This window comes from Polyodon spathula, chromosome 11 (assembly GCF_017654505.1).
Source record: "Polyodon spathula isolate WHYD16114869_AA chromosome 11, ASM1765450v1, whole genome shotgun sequence".
Lineage (NCBI taxonomy): Eukaryota > Metazoa > Chordata > Actinopteri > Acipenseriformes > Polyodontidae > Polyodon > Polyodon spathula.
The window spans coordinates 23,110,621-23,124,508 of NC_054544.1; the positions used below are offsets into that span (position 1 = coordinate 23,110,621).

The 13,888-nt window shown below is 39.4% G+C and overlaps 1 protein-coding gene across 1 annotated transcript in view; it reads right to left on the bottom strand.

Annotated features, from left to right (window-relative positions):
* Positions 1–5,682: 5,682 nt before the first annotated feature.
* LOC121323078 (aryl hydrocarbon receptor-like) overlaps positions 5,683–13,888 on the bottom strand; it is a 35,180-nt gene continuing 26,974 nt past the window's right edge. The window contains exons 8-10 of the mRNA XM_041263816.1: positions 9,701–9,842; positions 7,451–8,993; positions 5,683–5,888 (exon numbers count right to left, since the gene is read on the bottom strand). Of these exons, the coding sequence (XP_041119750.1) occupies positions 5,751–5,888; positions 7,451–8,993; positions 9,701–9,842 (1,823 nt within the window). The 3' untranslated portion in view covers positions 5,683–5,750. The remainder of the gene's footprint in view (positions 5,889–7,450; positions 8,994–9,700; positions 9,843–13,888) is intronic.

Genomic DNA, 13,888 nt, shown 5'->3' on the forward strand with positions numbered 1-13,888 from the left:
ACACTGAAAAATTAAAAGTTGTTGTTGTTCCTAATCAACTTCTTTGCTGTATGACAATTTTACTACAATGGTTAAACTGCAATTAGACAATGTTACCTGCACAGGCAGTCATTAGGTACAAGGAAACAATACAACTATGACTCCAAGTGATGTTTCAGGTAAAAATATCAAAATTAAAGGGGACCAGTGATAAGACAATGGCTTTGAATACTTAGTTCTTAGTCCTTTCATTAAGAATAACCATTTTTTTCTCCCAAACTATGTCCCAGATGGCATGACATGTATTTCCCCTGATCGCTGATGCCAGCTCTCAGGTGGTGAGGGGGTTCTTCTGCAGCAGTGCGACGCTCCTGCAGTCAACCGTGAGCAAAGCAGCAGCAAGGTTTGATTACAACAGCACTCGAGCGCTGCAGAGGATTGATGAGACAGAACCATATGTGTTAACAGGATTAGAAAAGCAAATTGTGGGCACCTTGCCATCTGAACAGTAAATAGCTAATGGTAGGCAGGGTATATGCATAATGTGGCTGGAACAGTAACTGGGTTTGTCTTCAAATTATCTGTTACCGACTGATCTTTGATGGCAATTCAGCAGTGGTTCAACAATGGCAAATGCAGTGGTTCAGTACTTTACGACGCTGAGATGATAAAGCAGAGAAAAGTATGCAAAAACCATGACAGCCATGGTCGGCTATGTTAGAACCACTTTAGATTACAGGGCCTTCATAACCATGTCATAACATTGTAGTAACTGGGTAACTACAGATGCTCTTACTTGGTCACTACTGTATTGGTGGAATAGGTGTGTAATTACATTTGTGTCACTTCAACCTGGCATATTGTAGTCACCCTTTATGTTTAACAATAAAGTTTAAGGATAGTGAAACTGTAATTGTGACTTACATAGAAGACTAGGGCAGTGATATGTTCAAGTTCAAGACATACTAATTGATCCAATCCAATTTACTTCAAAGACAACGCAGCAGAAGTAAAATCTGTGTCTGTTCCTTATGACCAACCACTTCCTGTGTTGAAGCTCATTTCTGCTCCTGCCTTTTAGCTGCAGTCTGGCCATGTGCCCTATTACACAGGAAGTGAAACAATTCCAGGAAGAAATGGGTTGATTTGTCTTAATCGACATGCAAAGCACCAAAAGATTTTCAACACAAAAAAGAGAGGCCCCTCATGCTGCTCATAATTGAATAAACTGTCAGTTTACACATTATTGTTCAGAACCAATGAAGATTACATTTTAATAAGCAATCAAAAGAAATAAAGATTAAACTTCATCCATTTTTTTTTATTTTTTACATCTACATTGACTTTCAGTGTGTTAGCATTATTACAATTCATTTAACGTGATTTAAAAAAAATAAATAAATAAATCAACATTGACAAAACGTTCTTCTTTTCCTAAACATGAAACACGAAACTTGAGAAAGTGAGTATCAACATTATGGCACCATTTTATTTTCTTCTTAAGTGTCAAACCTTTAAAAACACGACATTTAAATTATACACAGTACTGTATAGTTTTCGCCAATAATGAATTAAAATATTCCAGTCTACTTTTGCTAGAGAAAAGAGCTTCACAGGAAACAGTGCTTTTTTTAAAAAAAATAGTGCTTGCAACAAATATAATAAAAATCACATACTTTATACTATTTACAGAACAATGTAATGTCCATTTCTATTGATTGTCATTTTTCTAAGAGGTTTATCGCATTTTGATTGTTCTGTTTAGAAATAAATCTATAGTAATTTGGAATGCCTGACTTTATCAGCATTATCATGCATTATCCTTTATCAGCACCTCAATCGCTGTCTGTGCAATATTTCCACCAGGCTGGCTATTGTCATCTTCAGTATTTAAAGAGTTTGTAGCTAACAAAAATTATTCTGTACATTCGGTACACTTCTCAAATGAATAGTTTTGAAATAAATATTTGCTTTCACTTTCATGGTCATTTCACCTGGCGAAATTATCCCTACCCCTTCAGAGCCAACTTTCCTGTAACGAACCAACAAGCTGCTTCCCCTAATGACTGTAAGATGGTTGACCCAGAAAACACTGCTGTGGGGAAATGACATAGGAAGTGCAAGTGTAACAGATTTCCTTGGAGGCAAGGCAAGCAAATAAGAACTTTATTTTACCTATTGTACTATCTCATGTCATATTTTTCAAAACTGCACAGTTGAGACCTATACTTATTGAATTGTAGGACAGTATTTGAATTGTAGAAGAATTTTGACAGTTTATCTTAAACAGAGTAAAATGAAATGATCATGTTGAATTTCAGAATAATCTCTAGCACCGGTTTGACAGTACAGTAGAACCTTGGAGTTACGAACACCTTGACAATGGAGGTTGTTTGTAAGTCTGAAATGAAAACTGAATTTTCTATGGTGTTATTTATTGTGGACATAGTGATACAATATTCATATTGTTATGGTCCAAAAGTCTTTAAAAGGGTACTACAAATGGAAAAAAAGCTATATTTAATTTACCATTGAAATCATAACTGTAGCAAAAACACAGATTTAAACAACCACGAAAACCTGGGTTAATGTAGTGCTTGCTTTAAACAAAATGCATCTGTGCAGCTTGGCTCCTTTGGCTTAAACAAACAAACAAAAAAAAACAGTCTTTGTTTAAAACTAAAATGTTTCTAGTAATATTGCCTGTACAGTACTTGCTTTGAGCTCTGCCTCACATTTATGGATGCAGTTGTTGGTACAGTAATTTTTCATTCTCTGTGACCAGCACACCGCTTATAGCAGTGCCTATCTGGCTGCATCGCATGCATGGTGGAGTGATTGAATACTTCCGGTTGAAAGTGGGGTGTTCGGTGGACTGGTCACTTTATAAGTTTGGTGTTTGTAACTCTGGGGTTCTACTGTACTTCACAGAATGTGCGTTTTCTCCAAAAAGTTTTGGCTTCACCCTTTATTGCATTAAGTTGCCTCACAGCAGCACATCAGTTTCATATTGTTTTTAGGGCAGATCATGTTAAAGTTTGCTTTTTTTTACACACGTTTGGTCACCATCATAGCTGTTGCATGAACCAGAGTGTAATAATCCAGCACCTCTGCACTTAAGTATTTGTATATCAGCTGACAAGTGTTCAGCTGATATCCCATCATGCCTTTCTTCTTAAAGGCGTGCAGCCTCTAGATATGAATCCCCAATATCTCTCACAAGTTCCTGGTACATATGTATAGCTATCATGTACTATATATCATGTTACAGTATAATAATACGACAAAAAATGCACAAAAATAATCTTAGTTCTATTATAAAGTAGCCGGTGCAAATATAGTATTAGGCAGAGGATTGCGCCGATCGCTGGCTTACTTTGAAAATCCTGCATTCATTGTCACTGTTTTTGCTTTGAAAATAATCGGTTATTTTTTTAGCTGTCATTTTTAATGTTTTAGCCTCTCGGATTTAACACAGAAAACCCACCCCTTCAACTCTCTGATTGGTTAAATGTTGTGTCAAGACGTAACACAGTTGTCATGTGGTTCCAAGATTTTTTTTGTTCACCCAGCCATGCGCAAGTGATCTAGTCTGCTAGAAGCGCAATCAATCCTTTTTGTTAAAGGCAAAGTAGCATCTGCAAAACGGGGAAGAACCCTGAGCCTACTGGAATGTTTGTTAAGCAGGATTTCAAACGTGTTGTGTGAAAGGCATTGCTCAGAAAGTTTGTCTACTTGGCTTGGTTTCTTTTACTTCAGGGTTTGAAATTATGAATGAATCACTGTAAAATGTATTAAGAAATTATGGTTCAAAAGACCAATCTTGTAAATGCAGCTACTGTTTTGGGAAAAAAAAAAAAAAAAAAAAAAAAAAAAAAAAAAAACCTGACTTACAGAAGAAAACATCAATTCACAGAATACATTTTTAAAGTTAAAAAACACATTACATTAATTCAAACATTTTGAAACGTAAACTTGATTGTCTTCACAATTTTCAATTGAATTAAAGTAACACGATAAAAACACAGGTCCATTTCTTAATGAGTTTCTCAAGACTCAATAATTGATATAAAAAAGGCTGTAAGTGACTGCCCTGCATTTCTACCTTGGTTTTCAACTGATTTAAAACCCTGCTTCATTGTGCTTTACAGTGCTTTTTTTTTTTACTGTACTTTACCACACTCTACAGGGTGTACAAAAGTCACACAACACAGGAATTGCTACTTTTATTGCTGCACATTCTCAAATTGTCATTCTGATTCTTGCAAACATGCCCAAGCACATCTGAGAGGCAGGACACTTTCTGATATTGTATCCTTTGGAATGTGTATTCCAAACCAGTTCATGCATGTACAAAGGGTCCTCATAGCCATGGAATAACTGCAGTGTAACATTTGACCATGGTATATTTGCACAATCATTTCTTCTCCCAATTTATCACAGTGTCTTATGTTTGCACTCCATGCTTTGCCGTGCTTATTATTTACTTCCCCTCTTTTAATTCTCTTTCCTATGCTGTTATCATGGCTTTTACATTTTTCAGAGTGGATTACTGCAAAAGCAATATCCATACAGGCAAATCATATTGCACTGGCCTAAATGTGTGTCTACTTGACTTTATTTCTTATAGTTTGTATGGTTTTATTTTGGAATTCTGATGGAGTGTCTTGAAGTTATGTGTTATATTGCAGCTTACTGCATTAATCTATTGAATCTGCTGTAACTCCCTGAGGAATATTACAGCCATTACATATCTAGTGCAGTTGCATAGTTGGGGGGAAAAAGTCACAAGAAGCAATCTGGTCATGCACCTCTGAAGGTATTTTAAGTTATTACAAATGGTAATTATGGGTTTCAACCAGTGTTAAGAGGAGCAGAGACATTTCCAAGTTTGTCTTCTAACCAATGTTGACAATGCAAAGAAAAACACATCAAAAAGCTATATTGAAGACTGTGGATTTATCACCTATTTAATGCCTGAAGGTTGGTTCATAGACAATTTATGGTCAGAGTCGAGGGTCTCCGACCCTGTGTGACAGGTCGGAACATCATCCACACTCTTGCGACGTGCATCTTTTTTGGAAAGTCATACAGCATTTTTTCATGCGTCTGCGACTGAAATCACACAGGGTCGGATAATGTGGAGAAACGTAAACATTTGCTGCATGGTCAGAATGAAGCTGCACAGCTTTTATAGCTGTCTATGCCTGACGTATTGCATTCATCTGTGACAGAAGTATGAACCAACCCTTACTTATTGGCCTTTATAAACATAGTGGAGACATTGTCAGACTAACATTTTTCATGTGAAACCAATTCTTTCAGTTCCACAGAATTTAAATACACTTGCTATATTTTATGCTTTTTCTTAAAACAAGAATGCTCAGCAAGCTTAGCAAATAAAACAGAATCATTTGGTTTTCAACTCACAAAGAAAATGCTGATTTCAGTAAAACAGAAAACTGCATTACCAACACAGCGATTTAACCAAACCAGAGAGAGATTCTGCAAAGGTGCCACACTGCTGACACTTTCATTTTTGTTTCTTTTATTTCTTTGTTGGTGAAAATCACTTTTTTCTTTTACTTCATGCACCTGTTTCTCAGTTTTGTGCATCATCAGAAAAAAACATCTTTAAAAGGAGAAAAGAAAAAGGAAAACTAAATGGAGAACATAAAATCAGCAAAGTGCTGCATTTTCAAAAGACCCAGCCTTCTTGTTATTCAACTCCGTGGGATAATCCAAGTCTGACCTTGATAATCTCCCCATGTTTAGAGGTAAAAGCCAGTAGTCTGAGTGCCGGGAAGATGTGGATCCGCATTGTCCGACGGGACTTCATTGCCATTGGGGAGCAGACGGTCTTCAGGATACCCCAGGTTTGTATTGGTTAGGATGCATCCGTTCTCCATCTGAGGATCAAGGACATTACATCAGTCAATTAATATAAGGACTTCCAGTGATTGTAGATGACCATTCTTACCTGTTTAGTTTATTCACTTTGTGCCCACAGGGCCAGCACAGGTACATCTCAATAGTGTAAGCACTAATACAAAGAGAGACCTAAGTAGACCATACTTAGGTCTTCACTCGGGACATTTAACTGCAAGATACGGGCCTTGCCTGATGTTTTTTGGTACCCTAAGTCCAATGTTTTTATTTAATCTGCGTGCCTGTGAAGGGTGTCAACACTCACTGCTCAGAGTCTGATTCAGTAGTATTCAGTGACAACCCATGTGTGTAACACTGCCGTTACAGCCGAGATGGTCACCTGCATAAATACCTGCAGCTCTCTGCACTCCAGGTGGGTGTTCAGAAGTGGAGAATGGCCAGAGCGAGAGGAGAGATTAATTTAAAAGAAAAAGATATAGGAACAGTGAAGGCGATCGTCCAGCTTGACCTATATTTGTATTTTTGTGTTTTGATTTATTTTATTTAAAACCTTTTATTTCGCTCTGTGAGCAAGTGTTTATTTTTGTTTAAATATTTAATTAATTTTTGATGTTCGTAATGAAACGGCACACGCCGTGCCTTTGACCTGCAGTACCTACCTCTCTGTGTTTTTGTTTCGCCTTCTGGTCTGACATCACCGCAACACCATTTCCTGCCACACTCACCTTGCAGCAGTATTTACGTACTTTGGTGTTAAAAAAACAAAACAAAACTATAGTATGGATTTGCTGGGAGTGGGAGCAGTTGCAGCAGCAGTAGCAGCAAATGTAATTTTTGAGCTTGAGTGCGAGTCTGATGATGAAGGCAATACAGAAAGAGGGTGTACATGACCTTGGTTAATTTCTTAGATTGAACAGATGACGATCTAAAAACTCGACAGCGTCTGTGTAGGGCATTTTTTCAACCTCTGTCAGACTCTGCAGGAGGACCTTGAATTGCATCAGCTGCAGAGTTACTTACAACAACAGTTCACCCGAAAGATGGAGCACAAGGAAGTCAAGTGACTTGCTCACGATCACAGAGTGAGTCGGTGAGTGAGCTGGGATTTGAACCCGGGACCTCCTGGTTACAAGCCCTTTTCTTTAACCACCAGATCACACAGTGATCAACATCATCCATTTTTATTATTCTGTCTTTAATAAGCCACCGTGATGACTTTGACTTGTAACAGTGGCGGCTCATCATAAGAGGCTTTCCAGTGTCTACTGTATTGCTTTTGGCTAATGTAGCCTCAAAATGGGTGAGATTCTATGTGTCTTCCAACTGCAATCACCCTCTGTATGTCGAGTTTTATGTATGTACTGGCTACACGGTGCAAGTTTGTATCTAGCCTCAACCACTCATATTTAGACTTAATCTTGATGTTGCCAAGCAGTTTATGGGTCATGTGTGGTCACTTCGCATCAATGTCTGTGGTAACACTAATATCTGTGTGTAAAGTAGACATGTTATGCGTGTTGTTCTGGGGGTCTGACAATGTTAACATTCCCATAGTGGATAGCTGGTGCTGCTGCTGTCCTACCTCTAGAAACTGCTCCAAGGAAGGATTCTGAGGAGGATACTGGGAGAAACAAGTGGAGGAGACCTGCTGCTTCTGGGAGATCATCTGATAGGAAGAAGCAGTGGCCACCACCCCCTGATATTGGTGGACTTCTTCGACGAGTCCACTGTTTATTGTAAAATCCAGGTTAGGCATATCGCTCATGTTATAATCCCCATGAGCCATTCCAGTGCTTGGGACCTGAGGTTGGCAGAGCTGCTGGGAGGAGGCTACCCCCTGCACAGTATTATACGCAGACATGTTTGTTGGCTGCTCAACCTGATTAGGGTTGGTTACCGGCACGTAGCCATGGTGGTTGCCCAATGTCTGCTGATTCACTGAACCCTGGCCATGCATCCCATTTACTGTCAAAACATTGTTGGCCTTTTGTTTGAAATGGCACTGTGGCTGGAGGTGTACGTGGAGCTGCTGTTGTGGGAGCTGGGGCTTCTGCTGCAGGCCCCCTTGATGTGTGTGAGAGCTATGCTCCGCAGCCTGCCCATTGATGCTCATAGGCACATTTTGGGTAATCCAGTGGCTGTTTTGGGCTGCATGTTGCCCCTGCAGTCGCTGATCCCAGTGTTGAATGCTGTTCCCTTGTGGGAGTCTGTGGGGCAGGTTTTGCTTATTCATCTGGATTTGTAGTTCGGGAGTCGGTGACTGAAGCTGATGAATCCACTGGTGCTCTTTAATCGGTGGGTTTTGAGTGTGGAGATGCTGCTGCATTTGCTGTGAGAACTGTAAAATTGGCTGCTGATTTTGCGGCAACTGTTGCTGGTGGGGATAATACTGTGCTGGTGTTTCTTGCAGTTTGGGGGTGGTTTGGTGGGGAACAGGCCATGGACAGGACAGCTGATTATCAGAGCCCCCCTCCTCAGTTCTGTTCTCCAGAGAATCATGAACGTAAGATAAGATTTCGTTGTTTGTTAAAAGGTCGTTGAGGGAAGGGATGTAGCCCGGGTCTATTTCTATTCTGATCATCCTCTCGTCTAACAAGATAAGTTCTAGGTCTTCTGCGTTCAGCCCAATGTTCTCCAGTGCGCTAAACAGCTCGTTATTTGAGCAGTCCCCGTCATTGTCTAATGACAGAGAGTCTAAGGTTGATAGGAGGGGGTCAACTGGTCCAAAAGTATCTAGCTCTGGTTTTAGCCCATTGCTCCCATTTGGAACTGCGTTCCAGCTGTCCCCCCCTGGGTTGGGAAAGCTGGTGGAATCTCCCTGTTCATTGAACAAGCTGGTATTGAAGGAATACTTGGGCTCCAGTGCCGGATGGGAGATGTAAATGGATTCATCTTGCCTCATCATGGCCCCCAGAACAGAGTTGGGATTGACGGTGTCATTCTGCTCCTTCTCCTGCTTGTTCTGAGAATGCTTATTGGACTTGGCGCGCTTCTCCTTCACCTGGAAAGGATCCGGGCGGCCGGGGATGGGGTAGCTGGTCTGGTACAACAGCGCTTCTCCAGTAGCAAAGGTGAAAGGAAGATGCATAGAGCGCTTTCGGAGGTGTTCGCCTCCTTCTTCTTCCCTAATAATGAAAAAAAGATACACATACACTACTCCCAAATTCATTGGACTAGTCCAGCAATGCATTTTCACACAGTGTTTCTACAGTTGGCTTGCTTGTTTACCACAACTACTTTTAAACTAATCTATCCTACTGTTGTCTCATGTGTGGCTGAATGACAGATTCTGTAATTATTAAATTGGTTTTGTTTAAAGACTAAATTATTAAATAATTAAAAATTCTGTAACTTAAGATTCATGAAGTTCCTGCTGGTGTTATCCCCCAAGAGACAGTGTCCCTCCTATTACTACCACCACCCCCACACTCTCCTATTAGGTTTCCCAGAGTTGAAATTAACTTGAAATCAGTCCTGTCTCCTTTTCCATCAGAGACTGAGATCAAAATGGTCCAGGAGCCCAGTTATGACTGTAGCTGGAGGAAGTTACCTAATGAATGTCTAATGCTCACCCTCAAACTACAAAAAAAAAAAAAAGATCTAGCCAGACAGTCGTGTGATGTCAGGTTTGCACATTGTATTGTAAACTGTGGAACAAGATGAGAGTGCAGATGATACATACAAAAAATGTCTACAGCAGGTTTACAAGTTTCAAAAGTATTTATATCTGCCACTATTTAGATCATATAATAGACTCTGTGCTGCCATTTTCCTTTATAATGCAACACAAACATTGTGACAGTACATGAGTAGATCGTGTTCCATTACTTACACAAGAGGCCTCTGTGTGGCAATGATGTAGTCCGGTTTTCCATTCTTATACACCAGCCTGGCATTTGCCTGAACCCACTTCCATCGATTCTCCTTTGTCAAGAGCCGGAAGACCGTCAGACCACTTTCTCCTGTCTTTATCACTGCCAAATTAAACAGAGCACCCCTACAGTTAACTGCATGTTAGAATAATTACCTTTCAATATCTTATTCAACACTGTAATTTTTTTATTGTTTCATTTTAAAATGTTTTTTCTGTTTTCAAACTACTCAGGGCAGTGATGTTTATTCATGGACAATGCTGTTTATTCAAGGCAGTGCTGTTTATTCAAGGATAGTGCTGTTTATTCAAGGCAGTGTTGTTTATTTAAGGCAGTGCTGTTTATTCAAGGCAGTGCTGTTTATTCAAGGATAGTGCTGTTTATTCATGGACAATGCTGTTTATTCAAGGCAGTGCTGTTTATTCAAGGACAGTGCTGTTTATTCAAGGATAGTGCTGTTTATTCAAGGCAGTGCTGTTTATTCAAGGCAGTGCTGTTTATTCAAAGGCAGTGCTGTTTATTCAAGGACAATGCTGTTTATTCAAGGCAGTGCTGTTTATTCAAGGATAGTGCTGTTTATTCATGGACAATGCTGTTTATTCAAGGCAGTGCTGTTTATTCAAGGCAGTGATGTTTATTTAATGACAATGCTGTTTATTCAACGGCAGTGCTGTTTATTCAAGGCAGTGCTGTTTATTCAAGGCAGTGCTGTTTATTTAAGGGCAGTGCTGTTTATTCAAGGCAGTGCTGTTTATTCAAAGGCAGTGCTGTTTATTCAAGGACAATGCTGTTTATTCAAGGACAATGCTGTTTATTCAAGGACAATGCTGTTTATTCAAGGGCAGTGCTGTTTATTCAAGGCAGTGCTGTTTATTCAAGGGCAGTGCTGTTTATTCAAGGCAGTGCTGTTTATTCAAGGGCGGTGCTGTTTATTTAAGGCAGTGCTGTTTTTCAAGGGCAGTTCTAATGTGAGGATATATGGTATGTGGTTTTGCAACTTGTTTTTGTAAAATGTAAATAAAAAAGATTGTAGGTTTGGATTTTAAGTATCAAAATCTCCAAAAGGTCTTTCAATCAAAGACACCTCTCTGTACTCAGAGAGGTGATTGCTCTGTTGTGCTTTATATTTGTTACAGAACAGCAAACTTAGCAACAAAAGGACATACATATTACACCCTTTTACAATAAAAGTACATTACAATAACATTTAACAGTTTTAAATTAGATATGACCAATGTTTTGTTTTTTTCAGATGACATTTCTGAAAGAGCAAAACACATGATTTATACATTGCCAGTGGACTGGAAATTAGATACATTGGAAGGGTGTGGGGGAGCTGTGAGTTAATTTACAGAAAACTGGAGCAGTCATCATAAATTAATAGCAGTACTACTCTAACTATATCATACAAATGAAATGCTGAGACAGTGCACATACCACTGAAGTCTCGAATTTAATAGCATCAAAATGCACGGCACAATGAACCCTATTTGAATATTGTAAGACAAATACATATAACCTCTGGAATAATTTCATAATAGTTATAGCATACATTAATATTAATATTAAACCGCGTACATTTCTTATGTAACTAAATATTTGTGCTTAAGACTGTCACATTAAAACATGTACATGCTTCTAATTAATTTGCAATTACTTAATGTTTATCTGTTTATAAAACATTGAGACAAACCAACAGCTATCAGCCATTAAATCGTCAGTAAATATTTGTCTTTGTTATTCCTTGAACTGTTTGTTTTCGTATGTGTTGTTTACTACATATGGAGCACTGTTGTATATTTGAAATAAAAGTACAATATATGCATGTAACAGGGAGAGATCTGTGCTGACTCTGCTGGCGTGTTCACGGGCTGCAGGAAGAGGGCGGCAGTCGTCCAACAACCGCCTGTGAGTCATGGCAGTGACACAGGGAGGTGGGAAAGTGGGTGTGTGGACTTTCCCTCTCTCTGAATGGCTGACATGTGCATCTTGGGAGATTGTTGGTCCTATAAAATAACGCTCTGCTGTTTCCTCAGGTCTGCCTTTGTTGACACGCTGTGTGTGCGGAATGGCTGGTCAAGGACAGAGAGACCAGCTGGGAACAGCGAACAAGCCAGAGAGTGACAGCGGGGAACCCTCGGGCAGACCCCGAACTATTGTTTAGAGTAGGCAGGGAGCCGCCAGAGTAGGACGGTGATCCGGGTTGTGCGGGTAGCGGCGACCGGATAACGCTGCCGAGTGCAGCACCTTTTATTTGTAGTTTTATTACTGTTTTATTTTCCCTTGTTCTTTTCGCCTTCTGTTCTCTATATTATTTTGAGCACCTGCAAGTGCGTCCGCAGTTCATTCAACTTACCAGCTTTGGTATTTCCGTGGTGCTGTTTATCATTGTTGATAGGCAGCCCACGGACAACAGTGACCTCTGCGGGTAAAACAGTGAAATTGCTGAGAATAAAACTGGGCACCTGGGCGGTGTTCCAAGTACAACTGTTCTGTCTTGTGTGTCAGTGAATTACCCATCACCCTTCCACAATGCACTACTGAATTATTATATTCTGTGGTTGGCTATCAATGTGCCAGGACACATAATGTTCCTTCCCAAGTGTACTTTATTATCTTGTCACATGTAGCACTAATGAAGACAACACCACACATGGATTTGTAACCCCACTTTTCATTTCAGTCCTCTCGTTGACATAAGCCTTCACTCAGTCTCTATTGTAAATTACACTCCCATCCTCACACCCCTCCCCTGTCCTCTTGATCAGACGAGGCGGGGTCAAGCTGTCAACTGCCTTGTACTTCAGGGCTGGCTTTGTGAGGCTTACACTTTCAACTAAATTTATTTTAAGTAGCTCACAATACCGTGTACTCACTACAACGAATGAGAATGCATCACAATGTTGCATCAACACACAACACATGCTGTTGTGACTATGCATTTACAAACTTGTAGGTAATGCTATTTGTTTATATGTATTAGTTTATGTGTTATATACTTAGTACAGTACATGTGACTACATTAAATACTGATACAAACCTTTTATGAACCTCTTCCTTTGATTTCAGTTGAGGATCCCAATTCAAAACCATTTGTAACTTTGTTCTTTTGTTTAATTTCAGGGATTTATGATATACCTTGCCACTGTAATTTAAACTAACAGGAATCACATTTTAGTTGTGTTACAGGTGCACAGCAGAGGGTATAAAGAGTATATAAACAGAATGTCATCATCTCCGGGAGTATTTATACAAACTGAACACACCTACAGTGCTTCTGTGCACTGATCACTCTCTCCTGTTTAAGTAAATTATAACAAATGATCGGTAAGCTCCTGGACTATTTTCTGTTTAAATATATTCTTAACCTAATCTGATGTATTGCTAATATGACAGCCATTTCATTATGTCTCCAATTGTATTGGCAATAAAATATCAATATTTACATTTTTAAAGCCTTGATGGTATGCACCCTAGCCAAACCCTTACATTAAAATAAATAAATAAAACATATACAGTGAAACTCTAATACAACATACTGCCTTGGGACCGTAAAAACAGTATATTATAACTGAGGTATGCATTATGTATAATAGATACATCCGCATACCTGCGAAATAAGCACAAAAATCTAAACTAAGGAGGTAGTCTCGAACTTGGTTGTCGGCATAATTGGGTTATATAAACTGGTTTAACTGTAATCTGGACGTGAACCGTGTTCCAGTCTGGTTACACAGTATCCTTTGATATCTCCTAGTGCTTTGTGGTAGTACATTGCCATAATCCCCCTGGTTATATGTGACAAGAATAAAGAAAAGACAAGCCTGAACTAAAATACAGGAGGATTTGATTTATTCTTGTCATATTCCATGGGTACAGTCAGATATGCTAATGTACTGTAGTAGAAAAAACTTAAAATGTGTCCAAAACACTTTTTAAATTATCTTAGATCACGTCATCACTTCTTATCTGCGCCAGATTTTCCCTTTTTGCAAATGCCCTTCTTATTTACTATGATGTGGGCAACCCCCCCCCCCCCCCCCCACGATTTATTCCACTTTTGATTAGTTAGGTACTTTCTTGTAGCTCCTCTGTTCTGCTCCCGCGTTCAATTAAAATAAACAACAATATTTACTTGGGGGGGGAGA